General features: G+C 38.8%; 1 protein-coding gene across 1 annotated transcript; it reads right to left on the bottom strand.

Annotated features, from left to right (window-relative positions):
• Nucleotides 1–483: 483 nt before the first annotated feature.
• LOC117399308 (grainyhead-like protein 2 homolog) lies at nucleotides 484–27,244 on the bottom strand. Its single transcript, XM_033998404.3, has 16 exons — nucleotides 26,746–27,244; nucleotides 23,548–23,737; nucleotides 22,695–22,762; nucleotides 21,962–22,331; nucleotides 21,387–21,442; nucleotides 20,912–21,068; nucleotides 20,614–20,725; nucleotides 13,359–13,453; nucleotides 5,415–5,573; nucleotides 4,840–4,924; nucleotides 3,674–3,813; nucleotides 3,466–3,503; nucleotides 2,968–3,059; nucleotides 2,150–2,235; nucleotides 1,736–1,800; nucleotides 484–1,163 (listed from the first exon to the last, which is right to left on the bottom strand). The coding sequence occupies exons 1-16, from the start codon at nucleotides 26,763–26,765 to the stop codon at nucleotides 1,049–1,051; spliced, it is 1,848 nt and encodes a 615-aa protein (XP_033854295.3). The 5' UTR covers nucleotides 26,766–27,244; the 3' UTR covers nucleotides 484–1,048.
• Nucleotides 27,245–27,309: the final 65 nt, after the last annotated feature.

Here is a 27,309-nt window from a genome sequence, read left to right on the forward strand (position 1 = left end):
AATGTCTTATTTATTTGTGGGTTGGGAATGTTATTAGGTGCATTTCTACTATCAGAAAGAAATCGCACAAATACCAATTTAGAGTAATTGGCTTAGAAAATCTTGCCCATTGTGTTGATTATTGGTAAGGTGAATGATAATCTGGGATGGTAAGCAGAGCTGGTGCCTATACCAGAGAGCAGAACCACATACACTTGCATGAAATCAAAATACTTTTTGCTGCCAAAAAGTGCAGGGAAAGCAAAAACCCAATCTGGAAAGAGGTTACTAGATCTCCCCCAAAATTCAGATTCTGTTTTAATTCCATATATACAAGGATGAAGACAGGAAGGCAATTATATACAAAAGACAACAAACCAGCTCTCCTCCAACCTCAGGCTTGCACGGAGATGAGACCACATTAGTAGTCCATGCCCAAACTGCAAAACTTGGAAAAAGATTTGGATATCTCACTTAAGAATCGTGCTGAATTACATCTGGGTGAAAAAATATTTAAACAAAGCCCATTTTAATAATGTCACTTCTTGGCAAGAGCAGCGGGCCAAATGTGGCTCTCTCAGTAATGTCCCGCTACCACTGGGCAAAACATAAGAATGGTGACTATGTAACAGGAGCCAAACCTACTTCAGTCCGCAGGGTTTTATAGAATTACTGTCCAGTGGTACAAAAAAAAGAAGTCTGCACTGGCATTAGCAGCATACTAGAATTTGTACCAATGTGACAGTCAGAAATGAAGTAGGCAACCACCTTCTAGGAAGATTGGACCAGTGTTTATCCACTTACTAAAAATCGGAACCATTGTCTATATTCTACAATATCATTCCTTCTTCTCGCAAAATATGGATGATAGATATGGCAGTAACACCACACTGGTCACGCAAAGTTTATTTACAAAAACTGTCCACTTGACAAACCGACTCAGTCTCAGTGCTTCAATAACAGGTCTTTCCCAGTCGCCCACTTTGCAGGCATCTTCTTCTCCCTCCCTCATATTATCTTGTGAGAATCTGATAGCTTCGGTTTTTCAGTTAGCAAACCCGGAGTCCCGTTAGATTTCTGTCAACGTGATCTTGTAGGCATCGCCAATGTTCTCAATATGCATTACAAAAGTGTCTTCGTTGGAGTAGTGCTCAATGATGTTGTCATCCATGTTTACCAAAATACTTTAAATAAAAAAAGAAAAAGATGAAAACATTAGGAAAACAAACAACATAATCTAAACTCGACTGTAAGTAGAAGACCAAAGCCATTCATCATTAACAGGCAAACAAAATTCACATAATTACAATCTGAAAACCAATTATTTTCATAAAGCAGGGGTTTCCAACCACGGTCCTGGAGATCTAGAGGGTCTGATGGTTTTTGTTTCAACCAAGCTCTCAGTTACTTAATTGCGCCAATTATTGGCTTAATTAGTCAAGATGAACATGTGTTCCAGATCTTTAGCCACTGATGATGTAAAGACACCTAGAAAACCTAGATTGGAGCTCTCCAGGACCAGGGTTGGAGACCCCTGTCAAAGGCTATTCAACCTGGCTGTTTCTGCCTGCAACCAACAATGGAACTTGTGTTGTATCAGGAACATCCATACCTACAAAAACACAGTGGTCTTTCTCTGTGTCTCTAATGCTGAAATGAGTTTGAGTTCACATCAAATGATCTCTTAACAGTATCATCAGGCACCACATACTTCCTTTACATTTTTTACCTCAAGTATTTATTGTAGGATTCTTACCCTTTTTTGCTTTTCTTGTACATTTTTATCATCTTTTCAACAGGAAAACCATACTTTTCAGACACCTGCAGTAACAAAAGGAATCAGCTTAGTAAAATGTGCCCTCGTTCCGACCCAAGCTACCCTATTCTAAATACTCTAAGTTCTAAAGTTCGAAGTTCTAAATTCTAAAATGATGCTGTTCTATATAGTTAACAGTAAATAACTGATGACATAAAAATGTGTTTAATCCATCAAAACAGACTAAAATAACATGTATGTTGCTGCTTTGTCAATAGGGCCCACAGTGATCAAATGAACTGATAAATGCTCATGTTCTTGAAGTTAATTGTTTCATCAGGCCAGGTAATTTTGTAAAGCACTATTTAAGCTCCCTCAGCATATTGAACAACGCGAAGAAGACAATGTACTTACTGCATCCATCAGCCCCTTCACAGTCGGTGATTTGAGCATCAGAGCATCAAACACTTCATCCGATTCTTTGCGTACATAGAGAAGCACTGGAGAGACAGAAGCCAGGCCTTAAAAAACGTGGTTATCAGGCTCAAAGGTTTATTGGATCTTGGCATTTATACATCACAGGCCCTATTCATGCTGCTTTAACTGCAATGAGGTAAGAGTTTTTTTATTTTTTTATTTTATATAATATACACGCGCACACACACACACACACACACACACACACACACACACACACACCAGAGTTTTTAGCAACCCTGATGAAGACAACTTTTGGTTATTACAGGAGGTGGTACATCGTAAAAAGCAGACAACGTTGGACAATTTCTTTTTTTTAAATGATGTTCTTTAGAAATGACTGCAAGTACAACACATATTGTTTATGTTTGCTTTACTTATTGTAAGGACAATTGTAGTACATAGTTGTGTAGTACTATTTGTATAAGCCTACTCCCTTTTTTTTTTTGTTTGGGTATTCTCATGTTAATTTGTTAACACTGCACACCATACAATCATTGGTCCTCTCTAATTGACTTACAACACAGATGTCACTGACAGAGAGTTTGTAATGTGAACACCTGCAGGGAGGTTTTATGTCCACCTAGGCCTGGGGCATGAGGGAGTCTTTAATTATGCCAAATAGTACTTTAACACTGTTGTCTGCAATTTACCAATTACAATGTTTAGAAGTTCCAGGAAAGCATTCCTGAATACCAAACATACAGCACAGAGTTCAGAACAGTAATAAAATGTGTTATAACATGAGCAGCTACCTCGTTTGTTTACTTCTTCTTTTATCTGTTTGGGCGGTGAGGGGCTGTAGTCCTCTTCAGAAGGCCGGAACATTCTTTTCACCAATACACTGCTGTAAATACGAAAAAGCACATTTCTTGTGAATATGTTTTATTTTTTATTTTTTTTACTTTTTTTCCCTCCTCCCTCAAAAAGAACAAAAGTCAAAGCATGGCAATGTGAGTGATTATTATTTGTAAATTAATAACAACTTCTTGTATAAATTTCTTCTGCATTTGTGCACACCACGTAGCAAGCCGTTAAGCAACGTACCGTACATAATTTAATAATATGCAAGCTTAAAAGGCACCAGTCAGATACAAAGCACAACAGTAAGATTTGATTTAAGTTCATATATTTAGGTTAAGATTAAAAAAAGAAAATTTCTGAAGCCTCACTGTTCCCCAGAACTGGATTTAGCGGGCAATGTTTGGTGCGTTCTAATACGTGTGGCTGAAAATGATCTGATTAAAACATACCCTTCCCTCTCCATCCCTTCTGTGTTGAAAGCAAAGACCTAAAATGAGAAAACACAATCATTAGAATCTGATATGATCAATCATGAGCACTTCCTCCCACTATATAAACAGACCTACAGTCTGGTTCAAATCAGTTTTATCTTTGCCTTTTTGCTGGCTTGGTATAATTTCTACAGTTTGTATTACCCTAATACCCTATTACCCTTACCTGTCCTGTTCTCTGCAAATTCCCAAAGTGCACATCAGGTATAAAGAGAACAGGCTGAGAATCGAGATCCGTCATGGTTTTGAAGTAGGTGGTATCCCCTTTCTTCTGCGCCGGTAATGCAGGCACGTTTGCTTCTTTTGCTAACAGAACACAAAAAAGAAGAAAGCATCTTTAATACTCTGGAGTTTTTTGTCATTTTTTTTATTTTTATTTTGCCACAAAGTCATCTTATCGTTATGTTGCAGGTCAAAGGGTTGTTCATAAATGAAAATAAATTACAGAACCTTATCAAGAAAGAAAGCAGCTTCCTCAACACCCTCCAACTGTTTCAGTTTAAAAGTACTGTAATTCATCCCATGGAAAGTCGTTCTACATCCTCCATTGTACGTTGGTGGAAGTACAATGATACAAAGAGGTTACTGAAAACTCAAGGTGGTACAGGGCAGGGAGGCATTGTGACCCGATACAGATATACATTCTAATAAAATACAATTCTGTTTATATAGCGCCTTTCATACAAAAAGTATCTCAAAGCACTGTACAATACAAAGCAAAAAAGTCACAATAAAATGCATTTGTATAAGAATCCCAAGGCGTGTCACACACACAAAACTGCCAACATTTAAAAGAATAAAAGAATATTTTGAAAACAGAAATTAAAAAGGAGATACAAAAAATGTGGTTTTAATTGTGAAGAAAATTAGTTTGTATAATTAAAACCATAAAAAAAAAGTTTAAAACAAAAATGTAATAAAATTAGAATTAAAAAAGGGACAAAAGGAAAATGCAGTTTAGATTGTGAAATATTTTATAAAAATACATTTTCAATCAACCTAAAAACAGTACCATCTTTCCTGACAGAAGGTGGTAGAGAATTCCATAATTTAGGAGCTTTACAAGAAAAGGCCCTTGCTCCCCTTGTTATTTTTATTCACCCTGGAATAACCAGCAGCCCTGCATCCTGTGATCTAAGAGTGCGATTAAGATTATACAAGGTCAATAATTCCTGTAAGTAACTGGGTGGTAATCCATTCAGGGTCATAAATTAAAAGCAAAATCTTAAATCTGTTCTAAACTGCACAGGGAGCCAGTACAAAGAGGCCAAAACAGAGGCCCTCGTGTGGAGAATAGGGTTTGTGTAGTAAGAGGAGTAGAGCGACACTCACAGTTGGACTGGGAAGAAGAGCTCTGGCCTTTCGTCTTCTTACGGGTCTGTTTCCTTTCTTCATCTCGGACTTTCCTCTCTGCTCCCTGGGATTCAATTCAAAGAGGAAATTAAGGGGCTACATTCCGATTTACACAACACGCACACGCATCACATGAGCACAATGCTGTTACCGAATCTAATATAGGACACAGGGATGAGGACGTTTTCAATGGGTTACTTTCAAATGAACCAAGATCACAATACATATTTGAAATGCATTTACATTTAAAATAAAAAAAAAAATACTGCAATCTGATTCTTATTGCAATTATTCAAACACAGTATTAATCACAAAAAACAACCAAACACAGATTTTGAGTAATAATACTAATAATAAATAATACAATGATTGCAAACATCATACAATGGAATTTGATGCTACACTTGATAATGGTAATACATATATAGTCAACTTTTTTGTCAACACAAAGCAACACTATGAGCAGTTTTATTTTATTGAGGCGTGGGTCCTCCTTAGGCAATGGGACTGTGCTGTGACGTGGTGTGTCCCCCAATCCCCTGCCTGAGCCCCACCTTGTCACAGAACACTTTGATCTGAGAGTAGGCCCTGTGGATGGGTTTGTTGCTGCGGTTGTTGTAGCTGTAGGTATCGATCTGGATCATCAGCGGCAGGCCCTTGACACCCTTCTGAGAGGAGAAATCTGTGCTCAGGCAGTTCGCTGTGATGAAGATCTGGAAGATTTAAAAAAAAAAAACATAACGCGAAGAAATAAAAATCAGAGCCCATTTGGTCTTACTGATAAATTCATAAACAGTAAATACACGTACGAAAGAAGCCATTTCCACACAAGCTCAAATGGAAAGATGACAGAGCGACCACCAGGGGTCAGTCTCGTACCAAATGCCAAAAGCTCTGTTACTTAAATGGTGTACAGCTAGCCTTAAAAAGAACTGATAACACTTTGACTATTGTGAGTACATTTACATATCACAAAATGACTTCGCAATCTATAATTTAAAAAAGGAAGCCATTGTAAAAAGATACTAAAAAAAATCTTTCACACTCTTGTTGAGTAGTGGTTAGGTTTCTGGACTCTTGCCCAGAGGGTCATGGGTTCAATCCCAGATGGGGGACACTGCTGCTGTACCCTTGAGCAAGGTACTTTACCTAGATTGCACCAGTAAAAACCAACTGTATAAAAGGGTAACTGTCTGTAAAAAAAATAAATAAACAATTAATGTTATTATATGTAAAAATAATGTGACATCTTCTAACAATTGTAAGTCGCCCTGGATAAGGGCGTCTGCTAAGAAATAAATAATAAGAATTTGGAGAGCTGGACCTATTGGTTATTCCTTGCTGACTGTGCCACTACTTGAGGGCATTTCCAGGAGTTTCAACGAGGGTGGCAAAGCAGAAGGACACTTTATTTAGTAAACACTCAGGGTTATTCAAGTGCGTTAACTGCACAATCCCATCAAGGGTAGTTCCAGACGACTCCCTTTTACTGCTAAACTTAAAACAATAAGTCCAAGAACAGATCTCTCATCAGTTAACAAGGTAATGCTTCACAAACCTTAGTTTACAACAATGTGCATGTAGCTTTGAAGTATTACATTTGTGGTTCACTGCTGACGGAAAAGTTGGTTTGCTTTTCTTAAAACTCTTATATTATATATATATATATATATATATATATATATATATATATATATATATATATATATATATATATATATATATATATATATCAATACAAAATACAGGATTTCTTTCATGCATTTATTTTTATTTTATTATACTGGCCAATCTCATGGCTGTATCAATAGGCTGGCTCAGGCTCTGCAGACAAAGTAAACAAAGGGAGTGGTTTAATTAAAATGATCAAAATGGCACCTGAATGCTCAGCTTTCAAAGCAAATGTTGGTCAAAAAGACACCTGACACCTTCAACAGTATTCCCCCCTGATGCCCCCTAACTTGCATTTCAATTGCCTCACTGGGAAAGGACCGGCAGAAAATTTGGTCAAGATAGGGTTTGGCATTTTTTAAGAACAGAGCTTTAAAACTCTACACCTTACACTGAGCTGCCATTTCAACAAGTTTCTTAGGGGAGTTCTTTTTCAACATTCTGCACTCCTGCCCAGGTGATCAGAGACTAAACATGAAACTTTCCTGCTTCTTTACTTTGTGCAAGTTCAGAATCCTTCAAGTCCCCTTGTAAACATTTACCTGCATTTGCTACAATGTGCTGCACGTGTTGTAACTATATGGTGTGCACGTGTGGACATATGCTCCTTTTCTTCATTTGAAACATTGTTGTTTTTTTGTATATATATTATAAAACACATTAGCAGCCTCCACATATATCTGATTTGCTGACACTCCCTCCTCTCCCCTCCCCCACCCATGGCCTGGTGTCTTTGTTTTAGCCCTACAGATTATATGTTTTTGCCTTGTCTACTGGATTTGAATTCAGCATTACGCCCCAAGGCTGTTTCCTGAGATCAGAGACAGGGCCATGGTGTGGCATTCTTTTGTCTCTTGTCACGTACCTTTAGGTTACAATAGGATTTGTCAGGTCAAGCCAGTGAACACACACATAAAGCAACCAATACTGTACAAAACCTCTGACCTCCGTCTTTATATTTACATCTTCAAGAAGACCTTTTTTGTACTACAGTCCTCCCCACCCCCAAGGGTTGTGAAATCCAATTATGTTTAAATAAGCCACCAACCTCTAGAATATACAATATTATATTCATAATAATTTCAAGCTGCACTGCACTTCTTTGAAATCTCCAAACATCTATGAAATACCTTTATTATAAAGCCCTTCCCATTTGATTTGTTGTAAGAACCCTTCTTTAATAACCAAGGAAACAGAAGAAGCTAGTGTACGAGTCTGGCAGGGAAACGTATTCCCACTAAACAGAAACCGTTGCTTTCACGCCTGTGTCAGAAATCAAGCTTGACAGTCACCGCTGAATTGAACTAAAAACAGGGTGTTCCCTTTGAAGTACGAAATGTAACCATTACCATATAGGTATTTACCTCTTAAAGACCTGAAACCTGAATATGATATACCAAAGCTGCTTGGCAAGCCTATGGCGCTCACAGATCTCAGTGCCATTTTTCCTTTCAAGACTGACCTGACCGGAGAGACTTATTCAAATAAGTACTTATTACTTCTATCTGCTATATATTTAGCATTTATTGTGTTTTTACACAAATTACATGTGATATTAATATAATTGCTGTAATAGTGTTTACTAATTACGTGTAACTTGTGCACTACAGCCTGTTCCTTGTTACTTCCCACTGCGGCCTTGCGCCCTGTGTGAAGCCAGCAGTTAGAGTCACTCCTTCCCAGGGATCTTGCAACATAAGTTGGCTGACTTTGTGCTCTCCTCACAGGCTGCAATAGCTCTGGCTGTAGTTATTTATGTAATTGTTTAAAATTACTTAATTTGTTTTTGTTTAAATTACTGTATTTGTTGCGAAAGTTTCTTCTTCTGTGTTTTTTGTTATTTTTTTATTTATTTATTTTCTTTTTAACAGAGACTACGCGCAAACCACAGGCCCTCACCACAACAGTTGGATGACCTGCGCCTGGTTAACAAGAACCTGCTCCATGTGTCCAAACTCAACGGGCAGGCTGTGGGTAGGAGCTTAATTTTTTACATAGGCTCGGGCAAAGGTTATGCTCCGTACCAATCCTGCCTTTTTGCCTAAGACTATCTCGGCATTTCATGTCAACCAGTCTGGAATTGGAGGCTTTCCATCCACCTCCTTTACAGTGTGACAGACAGCGACAGCTCCATACGCTCTGCCCAGTGCAGGCCCTGGTGTACTATGTTGACAGGATGAAAAGTTGGAGGCAGTCCGAACAATTTTTGGTCTGCTAGGGGTCTATGTCCCATGGTCAAGCCCTGTCTAAGCAGCGGCTGTCCAAGTGGATAGCAGACACAGTCAGAACTGCCTATGAGCTGGCCAGCTTGGCCCCTCCAGAAAGGCTCACTGCCCATTCTACCAGGGGCATGGTAACTTTGTGGACTTTATTTCAGGGTGCATATGTCAAAGACATTTGCAATGCAGCTGTGTGGGCTACTCTCCATACCTTTACTAGGTTCTACAGACTTAATGCCGTGGATCTTCAAAGCCCTGGTTTTGGAACTAGAGTGTTAAAGGCGGCTTCTCAGTCAACCCTTACAACACAGGCATGGAGGTGAGGCCCTCCCTCAATTTTATCCCCCTAGTTACTAGGGTTCCGTATGGTAACGCACAAAGAAAACTTTGCCTATGTGTCCACTTACTAGACTTGAAGGAAAAATGATGCTGAGATCTGTGAGCGCAGTGCCTTTGTGCCCTTTGGTGGCTAGCCACGACTGTGTCACAGGCTCGGGTCTCTACAAGGTAAATACGGCAATGGTTACATTTCTATTTCAGGGAACCAGGGCTATGAGAATAACATTTTTTTTTTTATCATGTTGTGAACAATAAATACATTCGTATTTACAGTTTTTTTTGATGACCACAGAGGGTCCAAGATGCTGCCACAGTATATAAGAACATAAGAAAGTTTACAAACAAGAGGAAGTCATTCAGCCCATCTTGCTCGTTTGGTTGTTAGTAGCTTTTTGATCCCAGAATCTCATCAAGCAGCTTCTTGAAGGATCCCAGGGTGTCAGCTTCAACAACATTACTGGGGAGTTGGTTCCAGACCCTCACAATTCTCTGTGTAAAAAAGTGCCTCCTATTTTCTGTTCTGAATGCCCCTTTATCTAATCTCCATTTGTGACCCTTGGTCTTTGTTTCTGTTTTCAGGTAAAAAAAAAAGTCCCTTGGGTCAACATTGTCTATACCTTTTAGAATTTTGAATGCGTGAATCAGATTTTCAGATTTTTGTGTAGTCTTCTTTGTTCAAGACTGAATAGATTCAATTATTTTAGCCTGTCTGCATATGACATGACTTTTAACTCGGGATAATTCTGGTCGCTCTTCTTTGCACTCTTTCTAGAGCAGCAATATCCTTTTTGTAGCGAGGTGACCAGAACTGAACACAATATTCTAGATGAGGTCTTACTCATGCATTGTAAAGTTTTAACATTACTTCCCTTGATTTAAATTCAACAGGTTTTACTATATATCTGAACATTGTGTTGGCCTTTTTTATAGCTTCCCCACATTGTCTAGATGAAGACATTTCTGAATCAACATAAACTCCTAGCTCTTTTTCATAGGTTCCTTCTTCAACTTCAGTATCTCCCATATGGTATTTATAATGCACATTTGTATTGCCTGCGTGCAGTACCTTACACTTCTATATTAAATGTAATTTGCCATGCGTCAGCCCAGTTTTTGAATGACCTTTGCTGCTGCAACCGTGTTTTTGTGTCGTTTGCAACTTTTACAAGTTTGCTTACTATACTAGAATCTAAGTCATTAATGTAGATTAGGAAGAGCAGAGGACCTAATACTGATCCCTATGGTACTCCACTAGTTACTTCGCTCCATTTTGAGGTTTCTCCTCTAATCAGTACTTTCTGTTTTCTACATGTTAACCACTCCCTAATCCATGTGCATGCATTTCCTTGAATCCCTACTGCGTTCAGTTTGAGAAGTAATCTTTTATGTGGGACTTTGTCAAAAGCTTTCTGGAAATCTAAATAAACCATGTCGTATGCTTTACAATTATCCATTGTCGTTGTTGCTTCCTCAGAAAAATCAAGCAGGTTAGTTAGACACAACTGACTGTCTCCCAGGATACTGTTACCATATAGGTAATTTTCCATTCTGGATCTTATTAAAGTTTCCATAAGTATATTATATTATATATATATATATATATATATATATATATATATATATATATATATATATATATAAAATAGAAGTCAGGCTTATTGGTCTGTAGTTACCTGGTTTGGTTTTGTCTCCCTTTTTGCGGATAGGTATTGTGTTTGCAATTCTCCAGTCTGTTGGTACAACCCCTATCTCAAGAGACTGTTGCATGATCTTGGTTAGCGGTTTGTAAATAACTTCTTCTTTCTGAGTACTATTAGGAGGATCTCATCCGGCCTAGGGGGTTTGTTTCCTAATCCCTTTAACAATTCTGCCTCTGTTATGCTAAAGTTATTTAAAACTGGATAGGAACAGGTCGACATGTGGGGCATGTTGTCCGTATCCTCCTTTGTAAAAACTTGTGAAAAGTAATCATTAAATATATTTGCTATTTTTTTCTCTGCATTTATGATTTTGCCATTTGTATCTCTTAGACATTTTACTTCCTCCTCGAATGTTCTTTTGCTGTTATAATATTGGAAAACCTTTTTGGAATTGGTTTTAGTCCCCCTTGGCAATGTTCATTTCTACCTTTCTCTTGGCCTTTCTAACTTCCTTTTTGACTTAAATTTGCCGTTCCAAGTACTCTTTCTGTGTACTTTATTTTTGGTCCATTTTAACCACTCTGTAAACTGGAGGGGCTCTCCAGTAAAGCATCATAAAACACTGTGACATTCATGATATTCATCAGATCCATAAAGGTGGTGTCATTTTCCAGGCACATGTAGAGGAACCTTCACTTGCACAGCGCATACAAAACAGTGACTACGTTCTTTGCTCTTAGTTCATATTGGCTTTTTAACCAGTAACCAAGGCAGTAGTCAAAGGACGGATCAAGTGTTCAACAGTAATGTGCCTTGAAAAGTCATGTTAAAAGAACTGGGATTGCTAACACAAGCCAGCCCAAGTAAAATATCCATCCCGCAGTTAACATTGAAGTTAATTCAGCTGGAACCGTCACCTAGCAATAGGTGCTATCAGAACATGTTTTGATGTAACCTTTGACCTCCATGATATAATATCTGCCTCTGAGACAGTACAGACACTGATGTAAATATGTAACAATACCATTTAGTCATGCTTTCTGGAGACTTGTGTAGCAATAGTTAATGGAGACTGAAACAACTAAACATCTTTAATAAGTGGTAAACCAACCAGCCAAAGTGGACAATAAAGGTTGTGGGTAAACAGTGCCAGGGGGTCTGGAGCTGGGGGGTGGGGGGGCATGTTCCCACCTCCAACACCACATAAACATTGCATATGTGTCCACTTACTCGACAGACAAAAATGACTGAGCAGCGATTACTATACTAACATCCCTGCAGTTGTTTCTGCTCTGTGGAACAACAGCAGTCTAGGAATTAAAAAAAGGAGTTGGTAGGAAACATTCAATGCTCCTGGTGGCTTTGATCATTATCACTTGCTGATAACATTGTCAATACCCAAGTGTCGTGGTGACAGCAATGCTTTCAGATGGTCATTGTACCAACCATAGCTGCCATGCCAACCTAATATAAAGCTACCCATTCTTAATTTAAAAAAATGTAAACCACCTGTGACGGGGTAACCCCACCCCTGTGTTTGTTTATAGTATTATGATTTAAAATGTACTGTTTTTTGTTTATTTTAAACACTGTTTTATTGTTATTATTTAAATGTATGTGTGTTAAAAAACAAGTTATTATTTATTGAGGTTTTGTTTGGCAGGGAAGGAGTTAAAAACCTTCCCTGCCAGAAAATACTTGTGTAGAATGTGGCTGTCTTCACACTGGCTAACTGATTGCCAGTTTAAGGACAGCCACATCAATATAAAAACCTGCAGCTTTGGCTGAACGGGGTTGAGTGTGTTAGAGGTGGAACGAGAGACGTGAGTCTTGAGTTTAGAAGAATAAGATAAATAACAGTTGCTATCCGTGCTGGCTTTACACCAGCATGATACTTGTTTGTCTCTGTTTGTTTTGGCCACCGTGCCGTTTTGTCTGTGTTTAATGTTTTGTTCAAACCTTTTATTTATTTAATTGTTAAACATACACGTCCGCGCTTCACCCTTAGTACTGTGTGTGTCTGTATTTCCTGGTCTGATGTCACCCACAAGCCACCCTTACCACACCACCATATTCAAAAAGGCTATGTCAACATATGTAAATTAAAGTAGTTTCTTAAAGCTGTGTAGATCAGCTAAAGCTATTGTCTCCAGTGCAAGTACAGGTACTTAACAGTCAACTGTCATCATGCTACATTTGTGCCAATTCGGTTTTCTGTTATATCCTGTGTTCCATGACTTTGCAAATGGCCACTATTAAGTCAGGTAGCAAATCCAACATACAAATATTTATCTAAGAGATGGAACTGAATTACTCTCCAGGGCGTATTTTCAGAGTCATCATTAAGTATTGAGACTGAATACCGACCAATCCATCAGGGCTAAAGTACAGCCCAGCATTTGCAGCTTTAACTCAACACTGCAGACTATTGTGGTGTGTGTGAGAGCTAAGTTCTAAGCAAAGAAAGAAATAAATAAAGAGGCAAAAGGAAAAGAGAAAGAAAGAAAGAGTTGATAGTTTATTGGTAGTCTGGCTATCAACTCGGGCCACTAGTACAAAACTAATTTTTTTTAAGGTTTAAAATAAAATTCTAAGAACAGAATTAGTTTATAATTGACGTTAGTCTTACCTTTGCTTCCTCATTCACATCCCAGGTAAAGGAGACAGCATTGTAAGCGATTTCTTCAATATTCCCAATGGTGTTAAAACTTTCTTTGTAATCAGCTGCAGAGAGAAGATGGAAAACACAGTTGCAGTTATATTGTGAAGTTATGATTTACATTATTAAACTAACCGACTGCATATTGTACGACAAAAAGGACATTTTAAAAACTGCAAAACTAGTTTTAAAAAAAGCCCCAATTCCTGAGGCAGCTGGGTACCCCTTAGCTGGTGGTATTAAGAACACTAGGCAAGAATACTTTACATTTCAGTGCAGACCTTAAAATCGAAATCAATATAAGTGGGAAATACGTTTTACATTTTAGTCTCTGCACTTCGCACACTTATCAGCTTTGTTAATCTGATATTTACTTGAAGTGCAAATGTAACACAATTTTTGTTCCTGGGTAGTAAGTGTTATTTCCTAATTGCTTATGCCTCAAAAGTATAGAAAATGGCTATTATTCCCCACAAACTTTGCTTTTGTGACCAGGACAGTGATATTTTGAAATTTACCTATTTCCAATGAGAAAACGGGCGAATTTGTGTCTTTTCGTTCACATAAAGTAAAAAAAAAACAACATATGAATCCAAATTAACGTATTTATACTAAAGTAATACAAAAATGACTACAAAAGATTTAGAAGTGAGTAGTTTTTCGAGATTTACGATTATACTGTAAATCACTTTCACGAATCAGCCCCCAAATGTAGTCTCCCATCATGTTCTCGTTATACTGTCCTTGGTAGCGGCGTTCAAAGTCCAGTATATCCTGGTGGAAGCGCTCGCCTTGCTCCTCCGAGTACGCTCCCATGTTCTCCTTGAATTTATCAAGATGAGCATCAAGGATATGGACTTTGAGGGACATCCTACAGCCCATTGTGCCGTAGTTCTTCACCAGAGTCTCAACCAGCTCCACATAGTTTTCGGCCTTGTGATTGCCCAGGAAGCCCCGAACCACTGCGACAAAGCTGTTCCAAGACGCTTTCTCCTTACTAGTGAGCTTCTTGGGGAATTCATTGCACTCCAAGATCTTCTTTATCTGTGGTCCGAAGAAGACACCGGCTTTGACCTTTGCCTCAGACAGCTTAGGGAAGAAGTCTTGAAGGTACTTGAAGGCTGCCGACTCCTTATCTAGAGCTCTGACAAATTGTTTCATAAGGCCCAATTTGATGTGCAGTGGTGGCATCAGCACCTTCCGGGGGTCCACCAGTGGCTCCCACTTGACGTTGTTCCTCCCCACAGAGAACTCGGTCCGCTGTGGCCAGTCCCGCCTGTGGTAGTGCGCCTTGGTGTCCCTGCTGTCCCAAAGGCAAAGATAGCAGGGAAACTTGGTAAAACCGCCTTGGAGACCCATCGGGAATGCCACCATTTTGAAGTCTCCTATGACCTCCCAGCCGTACTCATCATACTTCAAGGCTTCCAGCAAGGTCTTGATGCTGTTGTAATCCTCTTTGAGGTGCACCGAGTGAGCCAGGGGAAGAGACGGGTACTTGTTACCATTATGGAGCAGCACGGCTTTGAGGCTCCTGGATGAGCTGTCAATGAAGAGGCGCCACTCATTCTGGTTACAGGCGATTCCGATTGCCTCGAACAGACTGGTCACATTGTGGCAGAAGCAGAGCCCATCTTGACGGGTGAAGAAGCTGGAAAAAGGTTGGTGACGCTTCCTCTGATCTGCGACTTGCACACTTTCATCCAACAAGTTCCACTGCTTGAGCCTAGACGTCAAAAGCTTGGCATTGGACTTGGTGAGACCAAGATCTCTAATCAAGTCATTGAGGTCTTTTTGGTTGGGGTAGTATGGGTTTCTCTCCTCAGCTCCACCTCTGAAATTGTCATCTGGATCTACGTCTTCCTCGCTCTCTGACTTGCTGCTCTCTTCTAAAGACGGCTGCTCTCTCTCCGGAGGAGTGGGTACTGGGAGCTCATGGTGTGTGGCACCGGGGCGATGGATGAAGGAAGGTCCGGATACGTGATAGCAGGTGCATTCTTGCCAGTCCGACGTTTGGAAGGGTCCACCATGCAGAAGTAGCAGTTGCTTGAGTGGTCAGTGGGTTCCCGCCAAATTCTTGGGATAGCGAACTTCATGGCTCTCTTTTCCCCTCTGTACCATCCTACAAAAATACATTTATTTCACCCATGACTAATGTGTAAGAGATTCTCGCAACATTTTTCATATATGATATATTTTTTCAATAACATTGAAAATTGTAAAACATTTTAAAATTAAAAACTTTTACAATTTTAAAAATTTAAACAAATTTTATAACATAAAATTCCGAGCAACAATTGTCCATCTTACCTTCCAGAGTTTTTTTGCAGTGCTCGCAGGTGAAATGAGGTGCCCAGGGTTTGTCTTGATCCCCGACAGGCATGCCGAAATATGCCTTGTAGGCCTCACACATCTTAGCAGATGCTTCCACGGAGTACTTTTTCGCTCTTGTCTTGATAAATTGGCCGCAGACATAGCAAAATGCGTCTGCCGGATGCTTGTAGCCTCTTGATGCCATCTCAGATATGTATCCACTTAGGCAGCTGGAACTAAACTGAACTGGTGGGCTTAAGGCCCCTGTATTTATACTACTATTTATATTACTGGAAAGTTCTAGAAAGTTCTAGAAGTTACTCCAAGTTTACTCAGCACTGAATCTATCTGGAATGTTCTGGAAAATAGGTAAATTTCAAAATATCACTGTCCTGGTCACAAAAGCAAAGTTTGTGGGGAATAATAGCCATTTTCTATACTTTTGAGGCATAAGCAATTAGGAAATAACACTTACTAACCAGGAACAAAAAAAAAAAAAAAATGTTACACGGTGTAATAACTAGTAGCTTCTATCGATACTCAAGGCTGGAACCTCACCCCTACACTTGCATTCCTTGTACAGTACGATTCTTAACATTTATTTATTACATTTATATAGCGCTTTTCATACCGAAGTATCACAAACCTACGTACATAACAAAAAACACAACACATTAAAATAAAAGTTCCCAGACATATTATCTGCCACAAATAAAAACATATTCAAATAATAGATTAAAAAAAAAGTAGCAAATACGGTACATTAAAACCTGCTAAGATAAAAATGCCATTTTATAAAAGTATGTTTTCAGTCTGGACTTTAATATTGTAACTGTCCCAGCTAACCTCACGAACAAAGGCAGAGCATTCCATAGTTTAGGAGCTCTAAAAGAAAAAGCCCTACCTCCCCGTATTGATTTTATTGACCATGGGAACAACGAGCAGCCCAGCTACCTGTGATCTAAGAGTGCGATTCGGAAGATACGCAGTCAGTAACTTAGCTCCTACAAACAGCTAGGTGCTAATCCATTCAGGGCTTTATAGGTTAATACTAAAATCTTAAAATCAATTCTATGTTGTACAGGGAGCCAGAGTAAGGAGGCTAGAACAGGGATAATAAGTTCATCTTTCCTAGTTTTAGTCAGAATTCTAGCAGCGGTATTCTGAATGAGCTGTAGGCGGGACACCACATGTGTTGGGATACCAGAGAGGAGTGCATTACAATAATCAATGCTAGATAAAACAAAGGCATGCATTAGTCTCTCAGCATCGCATAAGGAAATACTTGGTCTAAGTTTGGCTATATTTCTCAAATGATAAAAAGATACTTTAGTACCTTCCCTAATATGAGTCTCAAATGAGAGATCAGGATCAAAGATGACCCCCAAATTTATCATTTCAAAATTAAGCTTTGGTGAGAGACTGCTAGGGTCAAACTCATGCCATTACACATTATTTAATTGATTCTGAGTGCCCACAAGCATAACCTCCATTTCATCCAAATTCAACATTAAAAAATTCTGAGACATCTAGCACTTCTATCTACAAGGCAAGCAGCAAGTAACACCCCAACAGAAGTATTTCCTGACTTAAGACAGGTACAGCTGGGTATTATCCGTATAGCAGTGGAAGTTCACTACATGTCTTCGGATAGTGATACCCAACAGTAGCATATATACTGAAAATAGCAAGGGACCTAGAATAGAGCCATGTGGAACAACAACTTCAGTCAATGCTGATTAATTGAGACGAATTGATACCTATTTGCTCTATTTGCACAATGAAGGGGCTTCATACTAAAAGGCAGTCTTTCTTTACTGAACTCTTTTAAAACAAACTTTAACTTGTGAGTGAAAACATCTCAACAACAACAAGCTTTCATCGCTGCTATTTGTTAAATGCATTATTGTGAATCACACTTTTTTTTTGGGGGGGGGGGGGGTTACTGGATTTACTGTGGTTTGTGTATCATATGCAAATTTTTCCTATGAAGTCAATTGCTGCTTTGAAACATTGTGACAATGTCATCATAACACTAAATACAGTCCATAGCTGGAGATTGAAACAGGGCACCAGACTAAGGTCTAGATAGCAACCTTAACCACAATCTCTGTTAAAGGGTCATTGTATGCTCCTAACCGGGTCTGGCACCCGAGTCCTGGCTACCCGGGTCACAATTTCCGCGTGGTGAAACCACGTACCTGGGTCTTACCCGGGTTGACCCAGGTCCCAGCAACTCACCTCAGAATGTGGGTCTACACGCTTTGACCTGGGTTGAGTGAAACAAAATGCTTGATGGCCGTTTGAGAACCGACGCAATAACAAATAGCCACGTCTGCGTGAAGGAACATTTTTTATTCTGTTTAGACATATTTTTGTTGCTTGAGACACAGCAGGGATGAAGAAACGTTTGATCCAATCAACATTTGGGCCAACGGTTCAATCCAGAGAAGCCAGGATGAAAGCATCAGTAACAAGCTGCTTCCGGGGCATTGATACGCTTATTGTTCACTTGCGTCTGTCACCCAGGTCAACCCTGCTTTATCAAAAGCAGTGTAAATCGCGTACCTGACCCACATGACACCAGGTCCTGACCTTGGTAGGTTCTGACCTGGGTAGATCATGCCAGTGTGAAATGGGCTGTAGTTATCAGGTTTAATCCCTGTCCAAGTGACACAAGCCTTTAAAGCTGTAAGCAAAACTTTTTTGGATAACGGTAATCAATAGACAAGCTTTATCTCAAGATAAAGCTTATCTGGTTAAGCAAACAAACATGCCTCCTTCTGCAAAGCTGTTCATTCAGATAAAGAAAACTGCCTATCTAGTATCAACTAATATACTTGCTACTGTATAGGTGTTGATCACAGAGAGATAGAACTATACAATGCTTCCTCACTCTTTCAATACTCAACATCTGTGTAGTTTAATGGAGTTACCTTTACACAGGTCTACAGTATTGAAAGTTGAAGGAAGAATACAGAGAGGATAACCACAGGCACTTTCCTTTCAGACTTGTGGTCCTTGTTTTTGTATAAAAGATCGGTAAAACTGTAAACAAGAGAGATCCGACACAATACACATTTTCATGAAATCTGTTAACTTTGATGTTAAATTCAGAAAATGTGACATTTACTATGAGGGTGGAGTGGAAATGACCGAAACAGGTACAAAAAAGGATGAAGCAACACATATCATGAGTAATGTCCAGCATGTATCTGCTGTGTTTTGGTGCCTGGCTGTGGCTCATCAGAACGGTGTAGTTGCCTGTGTTCTGAAAGGCAGCGCTGTGTCTGGGCAGGCAGAACAATGCACCTGGAATGCTGAGGAATAGCTCAAGGCACAGGCAGTAGACTTGGTGGGAAACAAAAATGAGGGACTTACAAAAAAGCAATTTGTCAATCACTCACATGATTCAGATTTATTATCAATTATGCACAAAAATAAAGCAGTAGAGATCTTATAAAAGTGGTTGCCCTTTTTATAACAAATGTGGTTTGGCATTTCTTAAAGGGAATATAATTGGTGATTGGAATATAAGATGGTATGATGTGCAGCATAGTTTCTATAAGCAAGCAGCCACTGCTTTTTCTAATACATTAAAAACTTCCATGTTTAGATCTGGCTCATAAAGTTACATGATTAAAAATAAATAAATAGTAACAATAATTATTATTAAAAAAAAAAAAAAAAAAAACTGCAAATATAATGTTGATCTCTGCTTCCTTGAAGTAAGATTATAAACATATGTTATTTTTATTATTTATTGTATGTTAAATATTCCAGGCACGTTGACTACAGTATGGGGACAACAAAAAAGGTCAGTTAGCTGAAAATAAATGTTAAGGGAGTTGATATGAGTTTTTATGTTTAGAACAAAACATTGCTCACAGGACAATGTGTTTCTTCTGAAGGGTATTGCCTGTGTTGGCACACCCAAGCCCCCCACCTTGTGCTGTAGTGTGCAAGGAGGCAATGGTAAAATTCATCTCCAACATTTCAAACCTTTTGTTTTCCATTTTAAGGACTCACGTTTCAATATACACTGGCTTTTTTTTTTTTTTTTTTTGTCCTAACCTGTGTGAAGGAGCTGTATCTAGTCATGGGAACCTGTCTGCTTGTATTTCATTGCGTGTTTTAGAAATCCTGATAATGCAACTTCTCTTACAGAATTACAAGATTTGTTTTCACAGACTCTATAACTGAAAACTGCATTACAAGCCACTGTGAAGGGGTGGACAAAAGGTGCATTCCTTGCTTGTGTCTGTACAAGTTGCATATTTTTTACATTTGCATTCACCTACACTGGTTGTGTTGCACACAAACATGTGTTGCAACTTGTTTTAGAATTCATACAGAACAAACGTGTTAATCAAGAAATCACTCTCTGGACCAATGACAGTAGCTAGAAATTGACAAGGGAACCCTGTACTAATCCAGAAAGATGCCTCCCAATTTCACTGCGAAACCCAGTTGGTAAAAATATTTGAACAACAACAGTTTTGAAGACACAGGGACACATCAAAATTGTGTTAATAACTTGACATTTTCAACTCTCATCTGCAGGTTCCTAGATTCCAGAATGCCGCATTGTATGAATGCAAAATATAATATGACAATTACTACAAATGTATATGTAAATAAAACTTGCATTACGTAATAGCAATTAAAAATGTGATTTAATGTATTATTCAGTATGTAAACAATCATTGTTTAAGGAGTGGTTTCTTTGCATGCCATATTAACTACATTCATTCAGGCCCATTCAGATTTCCTCAATTGTTAGCAAAGCATTCTCAATGTAAAACAAACAAAAATGGCACTTGGTGGAGTAAAGCTTCTGACACGATGATGAATACTTTTTTCACTGTAAAAAGACCTGTCGAACTCATGACACAGATGAGCAGCAGATGCTTACCGATATCAAGAACCCTCTGCTTTGCTGTGTGCTGCCGTGAGTGCCAGTATTTCCAGTACTTGAGCTGTTCATCTCGGTTCTTATCTTCACTGAATACCACCATGATGACACTCTGTGAGGAGGTTACACAGTTACATTACTGCTCTTCAAACCCTCTCTTTTACAGGTAATTAGGGCTGCATGTAACAAATATTCATTTTAAACACAATCAAAAGGCATTTGCACCACTCAGTATGTCAGGTTTAGAAATTTGAGAGTAGCGACTTTTAGATCCACCCTCATTCCTGAGGTAACTTACCCTGACTTTGCTGATGGGATGTCGAAGGCACTTATTGGCACCCGTCTCACTCAGCGTCACGGCGTAGAACTGTCCTTTGTTTAAATAGGTCATCGGCCCCTCCCCTTGCTTCTGTTTTAGAGATTTGGTGGCTTCTAACATGTACTGGAAAGTTTCTCTAAGGAAACAAATATTTAATGGAGATAAAAAAATATATAATAATTAGGGTTCACCCCAGACAATGAAATTTCAAGTTCAGTGGTCATTATCCCACCAGAAAATGTTTGCTAAGCTCTAGACACTTTCCAGGCTATGTTATGTGCGAAATAATTTATTTTCCATTCTCCAACTAGCTATCAAATTAAATTGGTCTCCTATCTGTTTCAGGCTGCTTTGTGTTCATTTATAGTTGGTAAAAGATGGAGACCCAATTTTAAAAAAGGCAGTGCTAGCAGTGTTTGGCTTTTGTGGAATGCCGGCAATGTAAGTTACTTACGCTCCTGGTGGGTCATAGAGGAATTCTTCAGCCCCCAAAGACGACGTGCGGTATTTCTGTTCACAAGGAAAACATTGTTTATAAGCACACTGTATTTTATTTTTTTATTTTTTTTTTAAATTTAGTTATCGACAATTATTTTCATTATTTTCTCCCAATTTAGAATGTCCAATTATTTTTAGGCTCAGCTCACCGCTACCACCCCTGCACTGACTCGGGAGGTGCGAAGACCAAAACAAGCTGTCCTCTGAAGCGTGTGCCATTAGCCGCCCACTTCTTTACACACTGCAGGCTCACCATGCAGCCACCTCAGAGCTACAGCGTTGGAGGACAATGCAGCTCTGGGACAGCTTACAGGCAAGCCCGCAGGCGCCCGGGGGTCGCTGGTGCATGGTGAGCCGAGGACACCCTGGCTGACCTAAGTCCCCCCTCAGCCAATTGTGCGCCGCCCCCTGGGAGCTCTCATCCACGGTCGGCAATGGAATAGCCTGGAGTAGAATGCTGATATGTTACACCCACACCTGACAGAATTCCAATGGTGACTTTCATTCCACGGTTTATTCCATATAACGTACCTCTGGCTCCTCTTTGAAGGACTCGTCATAAGTGCTGTCTGGTGTGCTGCGCTGGTCGTCCTTGAGGTAGCTGGAGTGGTGGATGGAGGGCACCTCATAGGGGCTGGGCTCGAAGATGACCCGAGGCTGCTCCTCACTGTGCCCGCGGCTGTAGTGCACGCCGGGGCTCATGAACACGGGGGTGTAGACCTCCTCCTTGCCCACGGCTGCAGGGCTGCCCTCCTGGGGGTGCGTGCTGTAGTGCTCCCTCTTGGAAGACTCTATGTGCTCAGAGTTCAGGGACAGGTTCACTGGGAGGGACTTCAGCACTTGGACTCGGTTGTCAACAGCAGCCATGTCATTCTGCCCATCGTTGCCACCCAGGCAGCTCCTATTCAAAAACAACATGTATCTGTTTTGTAGGATTTTGAGCAGATTCTAAGTATTGTGAGCTTCTTGAAAAAGTGTTCTAGAAGTTGATGATGTGTCCACCATAATACGTTTTAGTGATGATGAGGTGACGCAATGAAAATTATGCATTAAGTGCAACACACCAGTGCACTGCAGATGAACTTGATGTAGGGGGGGATATTTTGAATAATAATAATGTGTAACGGTGTTGCAGCGAAGACTGTTGGTAAGCTTCCAAGTAAGTACTGTGGATTTATTTAAAAGAAAGGGGTGAATAATTGAATTACTCAATCGCTTTCTGTCCAGGCAGCGTGATAATATACTGCATAGTCAACAAGCTTACCTTTTCTCATGGTCATCTTGAATTTCAGTCACTTTATTTAAAGGCAAAAGTCTCTTTTCTTTGGGAACCTAAAAAAAACCCCAAATTGAAACACATTATTTATTTTGTTTACATAGTGAAGCAACAGAGGGAAGAACACTAGTCAGCTTGCCTCTGGAATCATTCACTTCAGATGTATCCAATGCATGACCCCCTATCACCAATTTGCAGTAATGAAAAGTATTCCCTTATAAACACTGGAACGAACATCATTAATCTATATAAATCTTGGTCTGGTTAGATGTTGGAGGCTTTGCATAAATTAATTACTATAATTTTGGCCAGGTTCTTGCTGGGCAACTAAGGAAGTTAAGGGTTGGGGAAGTGAAATAGGGGAAGGTAATTTGAATAATGTAGTTATACATTTATTTCCTCATTTCATCTCCCAGCCACCCACCTCCCCCCAAAACAAAAGAGCAAAAATATTATATACAGTTTTATTTTCATATCAAATCAAAGTACTTACAAGGATTCAGTGCTACATGTTAACTGAAAAAAAAAACACTTCAATGGTATAGTTTGGATAGTTATAATCCCTCCTCAAGCAACTGTTTGCATACTGAAGAAGCAGAGTGACTTTGTGAACTTTGAGAAGTATGTGAGCATCTGAAGATAAGGAAAGGTCTATTTGCATATTCTTTTAAAATAATAATGACAATAAAGACATGTTTTCTGTAAATAGATAAGCAAGACCCTTGAGTGGTCATTGTATCTCCTGGTGCTCCACAGCTGGAGGGTGTGAGAAAACTGTCAGGCAGAACGAATACAGAGCCCTGTCTAAATAAACATCCAGTACTAAAGTACTGAAGCCTACCTTGTAGTAATCGTAGAGGAGCCCCAGAGCTGCGGCACTGTCCTCGTCTCCGTTGATGCTCATCATGGCCTTGGTGGCTGCCGTCAAGGGGTTCTCCAGGTAGGATTTCCAGGCTTCATCCTCGCTCGTGTAGGCCCGCCGGGAGTGGAATGAGGTCTCATTCGGTACCACCACCACCAGCCTCTTGCTGCTGCACAAAGGAAGAGCAGTTTCTGCATGTTAGCTCGCCTGCTTCTTTCTTTATTAAACCAGAAAACAAATAATTGAAAAGAAATATATAGAATACTATCATTCACCCTTGTTTAAGGTTTCTCTGTTCTCTGGTAACGAAACATTTGTCATCTTAGTTTTACATCAGAATGTATCTGAGCTATTAAAGTTATGGATGATATACATCTCATAACCCCGTCCCTCAAACCTATACAAGCTACAAGCCTCGTTTTTTCACAACGTTCCTCGTCTGTTGTTTACTTACAGCGAGTCTGACACAACCTGTCATGTTGGTGTCATGTTCGATAAACCTCACAGAGAACCATGGTGAGGCCCCTTGTCATCAAGGCTGTATCAAAAGATGATGGAATACTACCCTTACAAAAATTGAATGGAAAATACAATAGGCATTCCATAACAATATCAGTGCATCACCCTAAGCCAAACCAGTAGCAGCTGGTTTACCAACAAAGCTGGGATGGAAATAAGACTCATATTGCAGAGCAGTTTCACCCATTTCAGGTTTTAACATGTGCTTGATTAGCCAAGCTCAGCTGTGTCTTATTAAACTCATAGTAAAACCAGGAATGGATCTAACTGCTATGTAGTGGGAGTCTTATTTCCATTGTATGTCTATATATATATATATATATATATATATATATATATTCTTAACGGCAGCTGTCCCTTTTCTGAAGTACATTTTTTGGGAGATTTCTTTAGAATTGTTTTTCCACTGTGGTTCAGTGGTTCATGTTTGAATAAAAATTTAAAGGATTAAATTAGTCAGTGAGATTAAAAGAACGCATGTTCGTGGAAAATACGCAAGGCTGAAGCTTTATAACCGAAGATTAATGCAAGCCTCGTATTTAGCCTCGTATATAAAAAAAAAACCCTCATGTTCAAAAAATAAAACAATAATAAAACAAAAACACTTAAACCACAGTTTCAAGGAAAAACTAAAGTGTGTTCGACGTGTTTTAAATCTGATCACACTTTGTACTGTATGTAGTTATGAGTTTAACTTCAGATAAATATTCTATTCCCTTTAACTTCACCAGTAGAATCTGGTGAAGTTAACCATCATATTTCCAGGTAAATGTAATGAGTAATTTACAATTAAAGAAATAAATGGATATCTCTTAAAGCATGAAGAAAAGCAGATTGATACAGGTAAGCGTAACGCTTATGAATTACATTTTTAGAATGTTTCCTGAAATTGAAGAAATGAAAATATGTATTTTTCTGTGTTTTCATTTATAATTAAAAAAAATGAAAAATGTACATTTTGGTTAAAGTCACCATAGCTTCGTGTTTTTATTTTCCCAGAAAAAAATGAAATTTGATTCAGTGGTTCGAAAATACATAATTACTGTGCAATTAACACATTGCGTCTATGATGTGTAAACTGAATTCACAAAATTTTCCTAAGCGTTTGATTTGACAATTGTATGGATTTCCCTAATTTCAACCATGCAGATGATCATTATACCTAGTCTACCCTTAAGTACCACAGCTTTTCTTCTTTTTTTTTTTTTTTAAATCAGATAAAGGTGTCTCTTCCCCAATTGCTAAAACCGGTTAAGGCTGGAACCAACACAGTTTCAACAAGCATTGCAGCGTGTAAATGTTGTGCATCTTATATTGTATTTTTAAATATAATGTCATGCAGACAAGGGATCTTAAAAGGAGTGAGTAAAAACCAGATCAAGTGCACAACGGTCCCCTAAAACAAGCCCAATCGTCTTAAAACCTACACCATTTTTTTAAAGTTTCGTAGAAGACAGCAAGAAGAATCCAATGACATATGATGTGTCATTTAAGTTGGAGTTAATGGCTCCTTCAGGGCTAGTCCATCAAGTTTAAAAAATAATAATTAAAACATAGGTGAAAAAAGAATAATTATTTTTTGATAATTATGGACAGCGATTATAGAGTATTTGATTGCCACATGATAGGTGTCATTAAATTTTAATTGTGCCCCGTTTGGGTAGAAATATGCGGGTCAGGGTTGGCTTTAAAGATTACCCATGTTTCCCTCTTCTTTTGGAATCTATGCAAAGGATAATCCACAAAAAGTTGTTGGTGTTGATGGCTGGTCTCCCTGGCTCACATTCTGTATTAACATTAGCCTACTAAATGCACGTGTTAGAGTTATATTTCGATTTATTTTATTTTACACCAACAATACACCCATTCTTATAGGCTATAAAAAATTACGTTTTAAGTTCTGTAACTGTATACGCTTTACTAAAACGCTTTATTTTGACTGACGTAACAAATCAGGATATATATATATATATATATATATATATATATATATATATATATATATATATATATACACACACACACAATTTTCTAAACAACTAAACACAAAATATTAGAATTGTGTTAACTGTTAAATATTTTGTACATTGTTTGAGACAGGGATGTTCAAACAGTTTAACATTATCTCTGAAAAAAAAATGTAATTTTCAAATCCTTATAAATTGTACTATTATAGCCTCTACTGTGTAGAAAAGTTAAGACAAACAATATGAAATCAAATTAATTAGAAAAATTATTTACATTGACACAACAATTCAGCAATGTTAATATTCAGCTAAATATTTTTTAATTTTTCCACAAAGTTGTTATCAAATGACGTGCCTTTACAAAAACGTCAGACACCGATGACTTGATAATCCTGCCCCAGGAAGACGGCAGAAGGATTATCAAGTCAACTTTATAAAAACGTCAGACACCGATGTCTTGATAATCCTTCTGCCCCAGGAAGAGATTTTTTTTTTTATATATATATATATATATATATATATATATATATATATATATATATATATATATATATTATCGGTAATAATAATAATTTAAAAAAATCGCATGTTTTATAGTCATTAAGAGAAAGAAAAAAAAAATCAAAAACATGGTCCAAAAACAATCCTTAAAGCCTGGTGCAGCAGAGCCCAAACAAGTATGATCACTTACTTGTCCGTATCCTGTGACATATTTGATCCCACAAACTCCCCCTTTTTCCTCTCTCTTGTTCTCTCGCTTGTGAAACTGGACTTTCAAGTCTGTGCAGGTAAAGGTGTATGGACGAACTGGGGGATAAGACAGAACCCGAGCTACAGGTAATTCTTCTTTTTTTTGTCTGCCGCTTCTTCACAGCCAGCCACCGGTAAGATCACTGCGCGCACAAACAAGGTCACCAAAAAGCACAATAAATACCGGCAAACACTTTCTTTTCGGTCTGATCTACCACCGTGCGACCTGTCCGCAAGTTTTTAATCAAAGGTCGAACTTTATGCTGCTTGCAGATGGCTGCAGGTGAACTTTCCTTTCAGTTGAATTGTTTCATTAGAGTGTCGAGTAACGCAGAGTTCCAGGAGGGACGAGCTTAGAGCCGATTGGCAACAGAACTGTCAGAGGCCTACGTTGATAGGTTGTAACCTGCCAGGTAAGACCCGCCTTACCTGAAACTGCTCACCACCTACCTTCTCAGGTAAGCTGATTTCTGAAATGCCCTGATGTGTCCCAATTTCAGTGGGC

Source organism: Acipenser ruthenus, chromosome 4 (assembly GCF_902713425.1).
Source record: "Acipenser ruthenus chromosome 4, fAciRut3.2 maternal haplotype, whole genome shotgun sequence".
Lineage (NCBI taxonomy): Eukaryota > Metazoa > Chordata > Actinopteri > Acipenseriformes > Acipenseridae > Acipenser > Acipenser ruthenus.